Source organism: Chiloscyllium plagiosum, chromosome 7 (genome assembly GCF_004010195.1).
Source record: "Chiloscyllium plagiosum isolate BGI_BamShark_2017 chromosome 7, ASM401019v2, whole genome shotgun sequence".
NCBI lineage: Eukaryota > Metazoa > Chordata > Chondrichthyes > Orectolobiformes > Hemiscylliidae > Chiloscyllium > Chiloscyllium plagiosum.
In genome coordinates this window covers 18,637,760-18,656,183 of record NC_057716.1, presented here as the reverse complement: position 1 = coordinate 18,656,183, position 18,424 = coordinate 18,637,760, and the positions used below count along the sequence as shown (strand labels likewise).

At 42.9% G+C, this 18,424-nt stretch overlaps 1 protein-coding gene across 6 annotated transcripts in view; it reads right to left on the bottom strand.

Annotated features, from left to right (window-relative positions):
- Window positions 1-1,893: 1,893 nt before the first annotated feature.
- als2b (alsin Rho guanine nucleotide exchange factor ALS2 b) overlaps window positions 1,894-18,424 on the bottom strand; it is a 123,708-nt gene continuing 107,177 nt past the window's right edge. For all 6 annotated transcript variants that reach the window (XM_043693128.1, XM_043693127.1, XM_043693130.1 and 3 more), the window contains 11 exons: window positions 18,167-18,300; window positions 16,726-16,890; window positions 13,914-14,031; window positions 13,017-13,174; window positions 12,803-12,901; window positions 12,027-12,206; window positions 10,437-10,482; window positions 8,333-8,394; window positions 7,058-7,207; window positions 5,292-5,388; window positions 1,894-4,905 (listed from right to left, as the gene is read on the bottom strand). In XM_043693128.1, coding sequence (XP_043549063.1) covers window positions 4,867-4,905; window positions 5,292-5,388; window positions 7,058-7,207; window positions 8,333-8,394; window positions 10,437-10,482; window positions 12,027-12,206; window positions 12,803-12,901; window positions 13,017-13,174; window positions 13,914-14,031; window positions 16,726-16,890; window positions 18,167-18,300 — 1,248 coding nt within the window. In that variant the 3' untranslated portion in view covers window positions 1,894-4,866. The remainder of the gene's footprint in view (window positions 4,906-5,291; window positions 5,389-7,057; window positions 7,208-8,332; window positions 8,395-10,436; window positions 10,483-12,026; window positions 12,207-12,802; window positions 12,902-13,016; window positions 13,175-13,913; window positions 14,032-16,725; window positions 16,891-18,166; window positions 18,301-18,424) is intronic.

Here is an 18,424-nt window from a genome sequence, read left to right as displayed (position 1 = left end):
ACTATTTGTGGTTCTGCTTTTTAATTTTACCCCCAGTTGTTAATACCACTCAACAAAATCTTCCTTTTAATTCTACGTATGTGGTCAGTACTTATGTGGACAATGACAGCTGGATCCTTCTCCTCCTATCCCAAATTCCTGGAGCCCAAGCTGCCTTTAACCATGGTTCAAAGCAGCCAACACAGCCTTAAGCACTCCCACTCAGACTGGTATCTATCCCCCTCTAGGCTATCCTTAACACAGTTACATTACTTTCAAACTCCCTACACTTGAACAGCCAGTACATGATAATGCTCAGTTTGCTTATCCTCACTGAAGCCCTGCTCCTCTTCATACAAAATTGCAAGAATCTCAAACCTTGTATCAATTGCAGTGCTACATTCTGGATCCTCAAAATCTACCTCACTTTTATAGTCACAGTTTCATGTCCCAACAACAGATTAAATCTTAAGTACCTAGCATAAGGGGTGTGCCTGGCTGATATTTTTGCATCATCATTGGGCACAGATGAGCTCCTGGAAGATGGCGAATGTAGTGCCCTAATTCAAGAAGGGCTGCAAAGAAAAACCTGGAAACTATAAAGTTAATAATCACACAACACCAGGTTATAGTCCAACAGGTTTATTTGAAAGTACAAGCTTTTGGAGCACTGCTCCTTCGTCAGGTAGCTAGTGGGGCAGGATCACCATTCTAAGTGATTAAAGACCTAACACCAATCTAGGTTTGTTCAACACTGCATCAATTGTATAACACTTTGATCTTTTACTATAAATTCTGTGTCCTATGATCCTACCCCACTAGCTACCTGATGAAGGAGCTTTGAAAGCTTATACTTCCAAATAAACTGTTGGAATGTAACCTGGCATTGTGTGATTTTTAACTTTGTCCACCCCAGTCCAAAACCAGCACCTCCACATCATTATTCCTAATCAAATATTGTCTTTCCAAATGCATGTATATCTCATCTCTAATAATCTTCTCAATTAACTTACCTACCATCCTTAGAGTCTGGCATAAAATGGTCCAGAAACCTATTCAACTAAATTCAAGGTAGTTGTTGATTACCGCCTTCTCGAAGGTGATCAGGGATGGACAATAAAGGCTGGCCTAGCCAACAATATTCATGTGTTTTCAAGAACAATCTGTTGTCTTCATTCTGAGGGTTTGCAGGGTTGGAAGACAAAGTCCAGGGAGGCAAGACATATTGCTGCAGTGCATCTTGTAGATGGTACAAGACACACTGCCATCGGTGACGGAGGAAATGAATGTAGGTGGTGATGGATAGCTTGCCAAATAAAGTGGGCAGCTTTGCACTGATGGAATCAAGTTTCTGGGTGCTGTTGGAGCTGTAGTCATTCAAGTGAGTAACGAGTATACCATCACACTCTTGCTGTTTGTGCCTTGTAGAAGGGGAGTGAGAAAATGAGTCACTCAAGATAGAATTCTCAGCCTTGGACCTGCTCTGAACAGTTGAGGGATTGTAAGGGCCAGATGTGAAAAAGAGAGGAGGAAGGCAAATGTCAGGCTGAAGTGTCAAAGATGGTAGAGACTATGGAATCAACTGAAATGAGAGGGTGGGGTTGGTATTTGCGTGGAATCTGGTTTGAACTAAAAATGGAAAGTGGAAGAAGACAAATTCCAGTTTGCATGACCTGAGGGATAGGGGGAATGCTTTCATGTGAAAGTGGAGAGGATAAAGTGAATTGTTAAAGAAATTTTCAAAATTATCTGTTGAAAATGCAAATTATTCTGTTTTTCCCTCTTATTAAGGAACATTTAACTGTGAAGGTGAAAACTGCTCACAACTATCAGGACACACATAACTTTTATGTAATGACTATGTCACATTAGCTGTACATGAAGGAGACAAAATGAATTGCAGGTACAAAACAATAAAGGTGCCTGAGGAGGCGCGAGTTCCACTTTATTGCAGCCATTGTGGATCACAATAATCCAATATACTGTGAAACACAATATACAATGTCAGTTTTAAAACAATTCTCTGTACACATTTTAGATTTATATTCAATCTCTTCAATGTTTTCACAAGACTACAAAATATTAAACCTTTTATTAATAAATAGAATACTGCAATACGAGTGTGACAATATTTGACAGGACAGAATCTGTAAAGCACTCTCAATGCAGCAGTATCAAAGGCAGGGTTCATGACCCTGAGATTCTTCATGTGCTTCAGAATTACTTGCATGTCCTGATCAAATTATTGAGGGACTTTCTTTTAATTATCTGACTCAGTCTTTGGGACCATCTTCTCATTATGTCTCAACTGAAAGATGGCACTTCCAGGAGTGCAACACTCCCTCAGAACCAGAGTGTCAACCTGGCTCATGGACTCCGGTGCGGGGTGTGACCCTTAAACTTAAGGCTCTGAGGTGAATAAGCTACCCACTGAACCCCACAGCCAGTGAAAGAGTTACAACAATGATTCTTCAGTGCTCTGGCCCATTTATCAAAGGGTTAACAGGATTATAGAAAATACAGCTTGGGAGGCAGAAGTGGAGAGGAGCAAAATATTACAGGAATTAATCATTAAAATGTCCTACAGACCTCAAGCAATGACTGGCCATCAGAAATGCAGACAGCAGGTGGGAAGCAATCTGTGCAGGAAGTTTAAACAGGCAAAATGGCCTTATATTATGTATAAGTCACCCACACTGCCCTTCGAGCCTATCCTTAAGCAAAGATTCCACATCCCATGTCTCTCACTGACAGGGCACTTAAATAAAGAGTGGGAGAATCATTTGGTGTTCCCTATCACAACTCAACATGCACGCAGATCACAAGAGAACACAACCTACTCTCAATGGGAAGCCAGTTTATATTGAAACACTTTAGGCAGCCTGTCATCCCAGAGGGGAATTTAACCTTCTCACGTTCCTATCTCCATCTGCACACAGCAGATACCCTGTTCCCCTAGCGGAGGCTGAAATCACATGATTCCTGGACAATCACAAAATGTACACGGGTTTGCAGTGCAGAGGTACCTCAAGAAGAGCTGTGACCTTGAGGGGGTCAGCGCTATCCCCATCCATCTCAGGGAAATCGGATACCTCAGAGAGTACGAGGGACAGAGCAATACATTTCCAGTACTGCACCTTTTACTTTAGATCTATATTCCACATTTACGTGTCAAGTGACTGCATTAGACACTGATCAATCACATTTGGAGTAGTGTGTGGAGGTCAGATGGCCAGTCACAGGAAAGAGATCACTGGTTTTCAGACACTGACACAGACACTGAGGGGGAAATCTAAAAATGAGGCAAAACTGGAATTTTAGAGCAGATAGAGGAATTTCAGAATTATCAAGTGAATTTGTACAGATGACTCAGGAAGACACACGTTTGATGATTCTGAAAATGGCTAAAGAAAAAGCAGGAATATGAAAAGAAATCGAACCTCAGCTGGTGTCAACACAATGAAAAAGTGGCAACTGACATCTGGAATTAATCAAAACGCCCTTTGAACAACGAAGCCCCCAAAAGCGCCACAGCTTTGTTTAGTGGGCAAAACAAAGAGGGTTTGAGGTGAATCCAAGTGGGACAGGGTTTCAAATCTCTTTTACAATTATTACCCATGATTCCCTATATGTGCTCAAAGCAATGAAGGGGAAGAATAATGAAGATCAGAAACCATGGGCAGAAGGAGGTCCCAACTCAACCAACCAGTCACAACTACAAATAAAAACAACTGGAATTTGTAGAAACTAATGGAAATAACAAGGCTCCCCATTAATTTATTAGGTGAATTTCACAGCCTCACAATCTTCTAAGACTGCTTGTTACTTTTCCAAAATATCTTATATAATCCTACACCTTTTTTGATGCTGAACCATGTACTTACCATGATTCCTCTGTGACAGTCTCCCCCACTGCCCACATCATTCCATACCAGAGCAACTATTGGATACAGTCTCTAACCTCGCCCATCTTCTGTTCTAATGAAAATAGTTCTGATTTTTCAAGTTTTGTCAATTCACCAAACCACACAGCTTCCTAATGAAGCTAATTCACAAATGTCTCAACATCCTTCCTGTAGTGTGGAGCTCAGAAACTGTACACACTTCTCCAATTGTGGTCTCATTAACGTTTGATATTGACTTGCCATTACATTGTTGTCTTCCCTGAACTCCTAAAGTGTGCAGGCGTAATGTCCCCCCGTCTCTGTCCCTATTCAACAGATGAAATGAGGGGGTTCCAGGAGACTGAGAAATAGCAGTGCCACATATCCCTAATATTCAGTGTAATAGCAGACAGAATTATGTCCCCAAATACTGGAACAGTTCTCTGTACTCACTTTCCAATTAGTCTATTCTGTAACAACACAAATACATTGTCAGTCATTTCATTTCTTGATTCTGGTGCATTGTTACTCTAGGATAAGTCCTAACCAATTTTCTTTTGTTATCCAATGAAACACCATATAAATACATTTCATGTGAAATAAGCTGTAAAGTTAACCTCAGTTGTTCAGATTTAAAACTTTTCAGGTCAAATTCCGTCACTGTGGGAGTGTACACCCAGGCAAAAGTATTCAGGTGCACGGGAGGTTGGAAGCAAATGAGGGAGGCTGAGCAAATGTGTGTGCAAGGAAGGTAAGGAAGGTGGGTGAATGAGTTTGCAAGGCAGGGAAGAGAGATGAGCAGAATGAGCATCTGAATGAGAACAACTCAGTGAGAGATCTTGGGAGTGAGTGGGAGTGACAGAACACGGTCAAGACCAAAACGGGCTTGTCTCTAACTGGGTGCTCGAATGCACCACATCTGCATCCACAGGCCAGCCATCCAAATGTTGCACAGTTCATTTGAGTCAGAGGAAGGGAATGGAGAGGAAAGGTCTGTGTTCTCCTATGTTAGCTTCTCATGTTGAATTTGATAATAGCAGGCCTGCAGATCAATACAAAACAATATTAAATTGTTAGTGAAAAGCATTTTACGCATTATTGCAAATACTGCCTTGCCCCTTGTTCCAATGGTTTGCACAGAGCTTGCATGGGTCGCTTCTTAACACAGCTTTCTAGCAGTGCATGAATCCAGGCAGCACACTCAGTGTGACCCAAGTTCTCCCTCTACCAGCAATCCATTCCTGCGTTTCTTCTCAGCAACCTGTCCCCTTCCTCCCAGTGTTCTGTTCCTCCTTCCCTGAGCCCAGCAACCTATTCCCTCTTTCTCTCCCTCCCCTAGCAACATGCTCCCATCCTTCCCTCCCTCTCCCAGTGACAATCCCTCTTTTCCTCCCTCATCCCTAAGTACTATATTTGTCCCATACTAACCTTCAGGGTGGTGAACATGATCCCCTGTTCTCCGTGCTGTACTGAAGGATCCATCAGATCTTCAATCAGATGAACCTCTGAGCCCAAATTCCTGATCCTATGGTAAAAGAATGCAACTTTATGTTAGAAAGCAATTTTTAGCCTTTCCCAAAATGATGCACGAGTGATGTCCAACCAGAAGGGAAGGTTTCAATACCCAAGTTGAACTAGGCAACTAAAGTTTCAGAAGGATATATCATGGCTGGTGAGTCATTTGGAGTTAGTTGTCTGGCTGTGCGTATGGAATTGTCCTGAGGGAGCTGTGGTGAGGGCGTGTGCTTGCACATGTAGAACAGCCGAAGTTTCGGTCTTGATTCAGTGAATAGACAAGCAGGAGGCTGTAACGACACATCAAGCCAGGCAGCATCAGGAGGTGGAGAAGTCAACATTTCAAGTGTAACCCTTTTGAGACTTATCTGCCTCCTGATGCTGTCTGGCTTCCTGTGTTCTTCCAGCCTCCTGCTTATCTACCTTGGGTTCCAGCATCTGCAGTTTTTTTGTCTCTGACCAAGTTTGATTCAGTGAGCAGCAAGCACCTCAATCCCTGAATGAGATGGTTATAAGTTCAAGTCCCATTCCAGATATTCAACCACACAATCCTGGCTGAAGCTATAATGTAGTACCGGGGGCATGCTGCACTGAAGATGGCATCCTACAGATGACCATTGAACCAAGACCCAAGTGTGCTTTTTAGCTGGATGTAAAAGGGATCCTGTGGTATTATTTGAAGAGGAAGAGGGGTGTTTTTCCTGGTGCCCTGGCCAATATTTATCCCTTGCACAACATTACAAAAACAGATTCCTGATCAATATCACAATGATATTTGTGGGAGTTTACCACGAATAAATTGGCCTCTGCATTTATTACATAACAACAGTGATTTCATTTCAGAAGTACTTTATTGGCATTTGAGTACTTTGAGATATCCTGAGATTGCCAAAGGTGCAACAAGAATGCAAGTCTTTCTTTTGCTCAGTGTTGAAAGGGTGACTGACTGCTAGAGTGGCCAAGGGGTACAAAGTACATCAGTCGGGCTTTCTGCAGTTAATCACTGCTGTGTGACGGTGTCAGGTAAGGAAGAGTTTGAAGAACTGGGAGGATGCCTGCTCAATGGATGTGGGTCCTGCCAGAGGCTTGTGAACAGGATCGTACAACGTAGTGATGTCCCACTGTCCTGCCCATATTTACACCCAGGGCACACAAGGTTTGAGCAGTTGGGTAGGGATGGGACAGTTTCTTGAAGAATAGTGCTGCCATTTTTACATCGAGGAGAGGAAATGAGTACAATCTCCACCAGCCTAAGCACTTCTCACACTCCTCCCAGACCAAGTGCACATACCTGATAAAGATCAAGAATTTATTGGGTGGGAATTAGGGTGGGGGCGAACACAAACCAATCACTTTCCAGGGATTCGAGGACAAGTCGGTAAAAACAGCTGAACAAACCTAGTTTTTTTTTCCTACCCCAGCTCAGAATCGCACAGCAGCACTTTACATGAAGGGAGACACCAGAAGCTCCTGTACTGTCATTGGGTACAAAATAGTGTGGGATATAGTGTTGTGTTGTACCATCAATCATTTGATATTTTGCAAGGAGGCTTGGTCTTCGAGTTGACAACTAACTGCAGACAAAACAGATTTCTGAGAGATGAGAGAAGACTACGATGTGGGTGTAAGTGTGATTTGTACAGAAAGGGGCTACTTAGAGTATTGAAAAGCACTCTGACCTTGCTCGAAGCACCACGTACAGGAAGACAGGGAAGAGATCATCCATGGACCAAAGAAAGTCTTCTTGCAGCATTGTCAGGACCTCCTGTGTGATCTCCTCAAAGGTCTGCTGGATAACATTCAGCTTGTCAGCTGGTGTGAAGGTTGTGCTGTTGGGAGAAAAGACAGTTTTTCATAACCAGGAGGTCCTGGGAATGTAACTCTGCCATGATTCATGACATTTTGCAATGGAAACCAGTCCAGAAGGAGACCACGTTGGTACATGACCGGAGGAAGCCTCTTGGCCCATTTTAGCTCACAACTCGCTTCCTAAAAGAAACATTTGAAATTCCACAACCCCCTCTCCAATTCAACAAATATTTTAAATTGTCTAGCTATGACCTTCCTGTCAGTGGAAATCATTTCTCTACATTTTTCTCACATTGAAGATCTCGACTAAAACTCCTACTTACTGCATCAAGGAGAGCAATCTCTGCTTCTCTAATCTCTCCATGTAACTGAACTCTTTCAACCTTGGTTCCATTCTAATATAATGCCAGTCTTTCACAAAGCCTCAAACTTTGCTGTTTAACTGTTTCATGACGATAGTGTAATGATGATACCACAGGGTTAGTAACCAAAAGACCGAGCTATTGCTCGGAGGACATAATGTTATGATCTCGGCTGATAAGACCAGAGAAGCCATATTAAAGACCGAAACCTGACTGATTGTGAACCATGGTGCCCAAAGTGCAAAATCAGAAGTGCTCACATGAGGCTGTCAATGTGGCTTTAAGAGAACATGGATTTTTTTTTTTTACATAGAAGAAAAAAGGTCTCTCTCTTGCTCTATGAATTTGAGTTACTTTGAATTAGTCCTCTGGCTGTGTATGTGTTGAACTGTACTGAGGAAGTTGTGGTGGGGTCATGTGCACACACGTGGAACAGTCAAAATTTCAGCCTCAACTCAATGAGTAGTAACCTCCGAACAAATAAAAAACACTTAATTTTCTGCCTTCATAACACATCTAACCTTGTTAACTGTACATTCAGATTCAGGCAGCAGATACTGACACAAGAGCTAAAGATTACACGTTACTTAAACTCCCACTGTTACTTAACACAGTTTTCTCATCCGGTGAGGTGATAAGTTAGTTGACACAGCTAGACTTTAAGAGATGTTAGACACAGTGAACTGCATTTAATCTACTGAAGTCCATCAGTCTTGTGCCTCTTTATACAACAACTCACAAACCCTCGGGATATTTGGGCAGCGAAGTATGCACTTGATTTACCTGATCTGCTGTAAACTTTCAATAGCAGAAGCGTAGCAAACATCCTTTGTGATGGATTGTACCTGGGAAGGATGAACCAGACATCATTACAAGGAAAAGGGAGAAACTCTGCCAGCTGTATAAATCTCAGAGAATGGTTAGATGGGAGGAAAGACTGGTTGGTGAAGGTCACTTGGCATAGCTAACATCCTCTCTATGCTCAACTACTGGGTCAGTGCAGAGTATCTTCCCACACCTCATGCTACAACTAGTCAATGCTCTGGTCAAATAGCTTTTGCTGAAGACTGGACATAGAGGAGTCAAGGCTGGAGTGAAGGGCATGGTGGGCACAAGCTTTGGTGATTGTATCAGGATTAATAGCAAATTCACAGCTGGGAAGCAAATGGATTGGAGACTTACAAGGGATAAGATGTCAGAACTGGGAAAGTGACAGTTTCACATTCCTTTCACAGACTGACCCTGTGAGCTAACATCGCTAAACTGCATGTTAATCAGGTCTGTCGTGCTATCTTTCCCAGAGGGTCCGGTTGTGAAAGATCCATATTAATGAGTTCAATCTCCTTCTGGCTAACATTCAAAAGAAAGATTACACTCTCTAGGTTCAGATTTCTGGTATAGAATTAAAGTTTTATTTCCAATGTGAATTCAACCTCCTCTTTTACATTTAGCTGTGACTGAACATCAGGGAGCAGGTTACCTGTAGAATCTGACTGAAGATCTGACTGTTGTCTCCAAAGAAAGAATCTAATTTTGACTACAACTGGCAATGCACAGACTGGAGTCAACAAAAGAATCCGTTACATTGGACTGAAAGGCATTTGCAGACAGAATCTGTGTTTGTACAGTCATAGAGATCAACAGCACAGAAAAAAGCCCTTCAGCCCATCACACCCATGCCTGTCAAAAACCACTACTTAACTATTCTAATCTCAGCTAGCCAGCACTTGGCCCATAGCCACGTATGCTTGTCATTGCAAGTACACATCTCAAATATTTCTTAAATATTATGAGTGTTTTTGACTGCAGCTTAAAGTCAATGAGTTTCAGATTCCCACCACCCTCTGAATCCAATTTTTTTCCTTCCATCTCCTCTAACCCTTCAGCCCCTTACCTTAAAGGTATGTCCCATTCACTGATCCCTCCATCTAGGGAGAAGTTTCTTCTTGTCTACCCTGCCTATACCCCACATAATTTTGCAACTTAGTTATGTCCACCCTGTCAACTTCCTCTACTCCAAAGAAGAGGCATGGTGGCTCAGTGGCTAGCACTGCTGCCTCACAGCACTATGGTCCCAGATTCGATTCTCGCCTTGGGTGACTGTGTGAAGTTTGCACATTCTCCCTGTGTCTGCATGGGTTTCCTCCGGGTGCTCTGGTTTCCTTCCACAGTCCAAAGATGTGCAGGTCAGGTGGATTGGCCATGCTAAATTGTCCATAGCGTTAGGTGCATTAGTCAGAGGGAAATGGGTCTGGGTGGGTTATTCTTCGGAGGGTCGGTCTGGACTTGTTGGGCCGAACAGCCTGTTTCCACACTGTAGGGAATCGAATCTAATCAAGACAACCCCAGTCTGTCTAATCCCTCTTCATAACTGAAATGCTCCAGTCCAGAACATATCCAGGAAAATCTCCTCTACACCCTTTCCAATGCAATCATATCCCTCCAAAAAATGCACCTATACCACTTTCAAGTTGTAAAATAGAACAGGTCGTTGATGTCTACCATATAGTATTTCAGTAGAATACACCTACAGATGGAAGGTTATTTGAGCCTGGGGGGATCACTGTTGAATAGATCAACAAAGGGTGTCAAGGTTTGATTCTTGGAATTCAGTTTGCCGATGTCAGTGTAGTTCTTTCACTAGTTACAGGAGGCCTCCCTAACCAAGAATGGGGAATGGAGAACGGCAGTCAGACAGTCTGTCACTCATGTCTGCATTTCTGTGAAGCTCACTTTGACACGTTATTGTAAACCTCATTATTAAATCACTGCCCGAGAGGGTAGAGGAGACCAATAAAACGAGGAAAAAGGGGAAGGGGAAAGGGAGAAGATAATAAAAGTGGAAGGGAGAATTGAGCAATAATATGAAGAAATGTAGTGTCTATACCTCCATCTTCTCTCCAAGTAGACAGACAGTGACAGGCCAAAACTTCCTGAAAATTAAAACCAGAAGAAAACTGGTTAAAACTCACTAGATGTGGTAAAGCATCATCAATGCAAGGTAAACCATAGTAGACCACATGACTATAAACATGAACAGCATATTTGCACACTTGAGCCAGTGATAATTCAAGGAAGAGACTATTACAATCCAGTCCTCTGTCAGTCAGCATACACTAGCCACTGTCAAAAGAGTGTGGGTCTGGAAAAGCACAGTAGGTCAGGGAAGTCGATGTTTTGGGCATAAGCCCTTCATCAGGAATGGGTTAAGCCTGAAACATTGACTCTCCTGCTCCTCCGATGTTGCCTGACCAGCTGTGCTTTTCCAGTGCCACACTTTTTTGACTCTGATTTCCAATATCTGCAGTCCTCACTTTCTCCATACATTGGTCACTAGACACAGCATCCTTCAACTCGGAGGTATTATGGTGTAAATCCTTAAAAAGGACACAGCTAGGTAAATACAGGGCAGGGTTCTCTCTATAATATACAACTGAACACTCCCAGGGCAGTGACAGAACTAGTTACTTCTTCAGAAAAAAGATGATTTTCTTTCACTCCATTGCCTTTTGAGATGGCTGATAGTCCAATGCATGATCTGCAGATTCTGCCACATGTGGGGTAGGCAGGTGCTGTTTGGAGGATCAGGTGCAGGTGGTTTTTGGAGGTTCCTGTACTCTGTCTAATGCCTCAACTCCAATCCTGCACATTATCAAAACTATCTTTCCATGTCTTCAATGTTTTCTTAAATGACTTCACCAGTTTGTCACAAGCCAAGGACTCCCAAGAATTGGTAGGGATACTTTGAGAGTATTGCTCAAGCACTTCCATGGTCCTCATAACAGTCACCTTTCGTGACTGAATTCCCAGTACAGCAGCTGTTTCAGGTGGGTGATGTCCGACACATGAATAACGTGGAGCTGGTTTGAAGTGATGAACACCTCCACACTGACCACGCTGGTTTGGGAAAAGGACAATGGACTGCTATTCTTGCCGCTCGATTTGAAGGATCTCAAGAAAGCATCACTAGTGGTACTCCTTCAGAACCTTCAGGTCTCCATGGTAAGTTATACAAATCTCTGAAGTATCCAGGAGCACTGATGTCCAGTAAGCCATGACCTTAGGCTTAGGTTTGATACAGAGTGAAGCTCCCTCTCTGCTGTCCTCATCAAACATGCTCAGAGTTGTACAGTTTGGCATCAATTCTAACCTGATTTCTCTAACCCATTATGGACTTGTTTGAAATTATACAAGTCATATGCTAGTCTTGGCAAGAGGAATTTGGAATCCCTGATGCTATGACTTCGGACACAGTAGGAGAAACAATTAGCCAAGGCAAGGTTCAAAACAATGAGGACAAGGTGAGGCCCATGCACCACAGACTCACTTACTGCACTGGCATTCAGCATCTCACAGAAGATTCAGGTTTGGCACACTGGCTAGTCACAATCAGCTATGCATTCCGTCCCGTCACACTGCGCCAAACACCTTTGTCATCTTTAACAGTGGCTTAGAGTTCCTTTAAAACAACACTCACTTCTGTACTCCCAGGAAACCAAGTAGGGACAGATCTGGTTGCTTGTTGAGTCGGAGCACACACTCCCAGTAAACATCTTCCTCCCTCTCATTGTCCAGAGCGTAGAGTGTAAAGAGAGGTGGATAGAGCCGGGGTAACAGGACTGGAAGGAGCAAGCCACAGCTCGTAACCACTGGGACCCTACTGGAACAAAGAACGAGGTTAACCTTCACACATTCAGCATCTCCAAACCAACCCGATTCTAATGTATTGAAGTGATGATAATGGGAAAAGACAGGGGACCAACAGCATAAGCCCAATCCAGCAAGACCTTGACAGCCCTGCTACTGATGCTGCCTTGCAACTGAGAGCTGATGGATAAACTGGGAGGGTATGCGAAATGCTTCAGGGTCACCCACTCCCTCTCTCCTTGGAGTGAGAAGAATTAAGTTTCCACTTGGCACTGTGCCAGGGATGCAACCAGCAAGCAGAACTATTGGTGGAATAGAAAGATGCCCGGTCTTTGCCCAGGTGTACTGCACCACTCAACACAGTATCAGTATAAAAAAAGGTAAAGTTGTTCAGATAGCCAGGGGCAAATCTCAGGTCATTAGGAGAACCATGCTGTTCATTGTACCCACGTGGTACTTTCCCCGTGATTGGGCATCTCTGCATTGGTTTTTAGGATAATCGATTTCCAACATCACGATGGACTCAGTCCTAGCTTTTCAGCCAAGACTAAAACAGGCACAGCCCAATCCCACTCATGGCTGGTTGAGCAAGTAGCAATCTTTTACCCTTGGCTAAGTAAATCCCCTTCCTCGCTGTCAACCTCTTCATCATCGTGTGCTCCTGGGGTTAGACTGTCTCCATCTGGGAGGAATGGGAAGAGAAATCTGAAAGAAAACAGAGGGCCAAATCAAGTTTGCAGCTTCAAGTGGCACTCATCCACCACTTCAGCAATGGTTAAACTAATTGCTGACAGTCGTCCTGGCTCTCAGCTCTCATTACCTGACCAGTTGGAAGATGCGAGTTAGGTAAGATTTGATTTCGTTGACAGCTTGCTGCAGTAATCGGCGATTTGCACCCACTCCCACGTAGGTCATCCTGTACACTGCCACCAGTGTCTCCAGCAGTTTCCCCAGTGGGTGTAGAGGGGTGTCACATGCCTGTCCAAGGTGTGAAGAATAGGCCACAGGTCAGTCACAAGCAACCTATATTTTGTTTTATAACATTTAAATAATGACGCAACACCTGGACATGATCCTGTATCTTGCAGAGGGCATGTCAATGGGTATGAATAAGTTCTGTAGTTTGCGAGCGACACACAAAAGATTTTAAATGTGATTTCACAAATGTACAACACTTTCTGAACAGTCCTGTGCAGGCTAGGACTTACATTAAAAACAAACTTAAAATTATTCGTAGGGATTGCAATGCGATTCCTTTCACTTGTTTGAAGGTCTATATAATTCATACACAGGGACTTGTGCATGGGAAAGGAACATGCCCAGGCAATATCATTAAGGATAGTTGTCCCTACTGCACGGTCCACATCAATGCCTCAACCGGAGTTCACTCGCCAACTAATTAGCACCTTTTTTCAAATGGTTTGTACATACTCTTTGAAAATTGACATTCCTGCATCTGTTCTGAGTGCAAAACAAAAAGCTTCAACTGCATCTCTCTTTTTCCAGCAATACAGGTTCTGTATCGCCAAGTGACTACTTAAATAAAGGGCAGGGGTTAGCTTCTAGTTTGTAAGACTTACATCGGAAAGCAAACAGTAATACACTGAGCTCTGCAGGAGACAAAGTGGAGAGATGCATCTGTTTCCCACACAGCTACTTAGATTATATGTATCCTAGAACCACACAACATCAAGACGGATGATCAGGACTCAAATACCTTTATTAAATATTTCCGGATGGTCTCGTATTTATCCATCGTGATGGGGCCAACAATCTGAGGGATAACTTCCAAACTCTCCAACGTTTGTGTGTGGGATCGACTCCTGAAATCGGGGCTGAGTCAAAAAAGAAAGAAACTCAGTTGGAAAGCTCTCCACTGGTGGGTCAGATGTTGAGAACAAACACAATCAAGAGGTTGGAGAAAAACTGTTTGACCTTGGCAAAGTGCAGTTAATATCAATCCCTGGCAGGTCTGTGGTATCAAGAACCAATCACATGAGGAGGATGAGGAAGAGGAAGAGGATGACAACAATAACAACAACTACTTGCATTTAGTGTCTTCAATGTAGTAAATCATTCCAAGGCACTTTATAGAAGGGTTACTATGCAATATTTGATGGTGGGCTGCAAAAGGAGACATTAGGGTGGATGGCCACAGGATCGATTAAAGTACAGTAGTAAGTTGAGGAGTGTATGAAAGGTGAATAAAAAAGGAGATAGAATTGGAGATTCAGAGAAAAAAAATTCCATAGTTTAGCACCTGTGCAGCTGAAGACATGGCCACCAATGCTGGAGTGATAAAAATCGGTGATTCTCAAGAGGCCAGAGTTAGAGGAGCAGTGATGTTTTGAAGAGTGGTAGGACTGGAGGAGATTATAGAGATAGGGAGGGGCAAGGTTTTGATGGGATTTCTATGTATAAAGTGAGAACTTCAAAATCAATGCATTGCTTAACTGGAAATGTAGTCACATGTAGGCCAGACCAGCAAAGGGTAGGTTCCATTTCACAACGGAGATTAGTGAACTAGTGAGGCTTTATAATAATTCAGCAGTTTACATGACTAACTTTCCTTGCTGCCATCTTATCAGTTAACAGAATTACGAAACTCTACAATGGAAGGATTTGAATTCTCGATCTTTGGGTTCTCACATATGATGACAGCCACGAAGCTCAGATGAATGGACTTGCATTTACACAGCAGCCATCATGAGCTTGGACTGCATCAAAGCATTTAACAATCTTGAAATACTGTGGAGATATGGTCATGGTTAAAACATTCGAAATATGAGCAAGAAAGAAAATGCTTGGTGTGAGAATGGAAATGGGAGGAATGGAGGTAAAGAGGAAAGAGCAAAAGAGGAAAGAAACAAAGACAAATAAAAGAGAAAGAAGGGGGGAAAAGAGAAAGAGAGGAGAAAGAGAGAGAGAGAGAGAGAGCGAGCGCGAGAGAGAAGAATGAGAGAGAGGAAGAAAACAGAAGCACACAGGATGTAGCCATGAATATTACTGCTAATCAGATGATGCTCTCGTGCACCTTAACCAGGAGACAATGGTGGTATGCCATACTTTCCTGGTCAAATCCATCCCCTCCTTCCTTCACCTGTTGATCATCATCTGGTTCCTGTACCATTTCATTTTGCATGTGGTCATAAAATGTTAACTTGGAATATTCAGGGATCAATCAGAAGGAATCTCTCTGATCTGGAAACGTAAATCAGATAAAATGACCGAGCCAAGTATGGACAAAACTGCAGAACCTTTTTGAATAAAGGAAAAGGTGACGAGAAGGGGCAGAGACTCTCCAGACTGCACTAGACTGTACAGTTTAAGGACAATGGGAAGGCTATTTGGGTTTCCAAATTGGAGATGTAATGGTGGAGGGTGGAAATAAACTTTGTCTAACAAAGTAGTAAAATAACAAACTTGGATCTATACCGGAAGGAGGACTTGGATATATATTTGGCCTTTCAAGCCTGCTTCGCTCTCCTTCCTGACCACAGGGCACATCAAATGTAATTCACTGGAAGTGGAATATTTTGAAGTGTGGTTATCCACCACTGTAATGTCAGATTTAACATCAGGGAACTGTTTTTCTAATAAGGGAAGACTGAAGAAGATATTCAAAATCAAGTGGCATTTGGACAGAATAAATAGGATGAAACTGTTCCTATTTTGGAAAGGATCAAGAACCTGGCGGACAGTTTTAAGGCAAGAGAAGTAATGGCAATGTAAGGAGAAACCTTTCACTCAGTGAGTGGTCAGGATCAGGAATGCACTGCCCATAGTGTCTAGGGATGTGAAGACGAGTGAATTAGCCATTTGAAATGCATGGTTACAGGGATAAGGTGAGGGAGTTGGGTCTGGATGGGATGTTCTTCAGCGGATCGCTGTAGACTTGATGGAGCGGTTGGCCTACTTCCACACAATGGGAATTTTATGGATTGAAGAAAGAATTGAAGTATTATTGAAAAATAAAGAACATCTAGGATATAGGGAGATGATGTGGAATGGCAGATAAGTGAACTGTTCATCTAGACAGCAGCACAGACATATGGACTGAATGGCCATTTTCTGTTGTGTAAATGATTCTTAGTCTTTGAAAGTCTTGGGTTAAAATAACTCTTCAAGGCTGCACTGAACTGTCAGCCTGAATGAGGCATGAGCCTACAAACAGTTGCTGCAGGTGAGAAAGATACTTCCTGAGGCTAGTAGGATGGATTGGAACAATGACACAATGGATTTTACCAAAAATTAACTAGCTAGATAAAAAGGAAAAAGGGCAGGACTAAGCACTGGGGAGGAGGCGTAAGTACCAACAGAAGCTGCACATTTCTCCAAAGACCTTAGTGGCAGGAACAGCAATGCCATGCCCTCATTTAATAGCATTTGGTGAGGTGGGATGGTGAAGGGTGGTGGTGGTGGAGTGATGGTTCTGCTCTGGCTTTGAATGCTAACCATGCTGTAACAAGTGTCCATCAGATCCAAAGGTTGGGACAATTCTACTGACCTACCGGCTGACTGACACTCACCTGTCCTTGTGCTGCCGTCTGCTTGTGGTGAGACAAACTGCAATGTTATCCCAAGCCTTCAGGACATCACCCTGCCCAGCAGCTTCACAGCCAAGCTGACTCCAACACTCATCAAACACGGCCTTCCATTTCTCATCAGGGTGCACTGCAAGTTTACCCAACTTCCTGTGAACACATTAAAATGTACAGTGACTCTGAAAATCAGAACTGGGACCAACTGTGAGACTGCCAGGAGCAGCAATCAACAGGGAAATTTGCTGTTCACTACACTCGGTCTTGCTCACGCACTCCAGATGTTTATGAAACTATGAAAGCTTAACATCTAAAAGTCAGAAGGAGACACAATTATATGGCTTTTATAAACAGAGGAGGAAATTCCCAGGTTTAAACACTGATCTGTGTCAAGCCTGTGCATCTCTGTCAGGGCAGTGATGCCTCAATGACTTCAATGTCCCACTTGCAAAGAAGGGACACAACTTGGTTCTCTAATGTTGAGTTCTCTCTGCAAGTATCAAGCACATCAGATAACTGAATCCAGCTCTGCTTAGTGCTTCATACTGCCAAACACCACTTTCTTCCCTCTTTTCATGAGAGGAGAGCTTCTTCAGCAAGTGGCACATGCACACATCGCTACAGTCAACCAAAACGTGTACATTCTGCTTGGAGTGGGGAGAAAATGAATCAATGGAAAAGATGAACGAAATGGAGTTTATAGTGCAGTGCAACAGAAACCTCATTGCGCTGCAACTAAGTGCAATCCTTACCCAAGGGTTGGATGTATTTGTCATAGAAAGAACCCAACAAAGGTTCACCAGACTGATTGGTGGGGCTGTCATGTGAGGAGAAACAGAAAAAAAAACTGGGCTTGTATTCTTAGGTCCAGAAGAATGATGAAGAACTCTCTCAAGCAAATATACAAAGACTTGGAAATGTAGATGTAGGTGGGATGTTTACTGGGCGACAGTTGGTGGGTGTGGGGAGATCTAGAAATTGTGAAATTAGTCTCAGAATTTGGGAAGAGAAACCTTTTCTCTCAGAGTGGAGAATCTTTATAGCTATCGACTGCAGGTATTGTGGCAATTCCTATCATCAAAGGACATTTAGTGACCATATTTTGCAATGTTAAAATTAACAGGAAAATGGGAATGGTGCAGATAAAATGACCTTGAAGTCGAAGATCAGCCATGATCTAGATGAATAGTAGAGCAGCTGAGGGGCTGAATGGCCTATGTCTGCTTCTATTTCATATGTTCTGAAATATAGTCACAATTGCCAGCCACTAAACAAGACTTCTACTGTAAAACTGCTCACTCATTAAAAACTGTGCATGTATTACAGATCTGTTCTAGTATTTCTCAGATAGATATAATTGACAGACAGTCTGCAGAGAGAGCTGTTGTTTGGATGAGACACAACTTTGATCAAGACCAATACAACTTACAGCACACGCGATTTCTCACTGTCGGACTCATATAAGTTAGGTTTGAAGTATGTCCCCGCAACTTTAATCCCTGCACCCCACTCTCCATTGAAAGTTCCTTCAAAGTAGTCACCATTTTGCATGGTCAGGATTCCCTGCAGATACAAAGACCTGGATAAGTCATATTTATTTGCAATGATTCAGAATTGCAGAAATGAAGCACAGCATCCTCAGTGGTATTATGGTGTCTCAGAGCTCATGTAAAACCTCCAACTACAT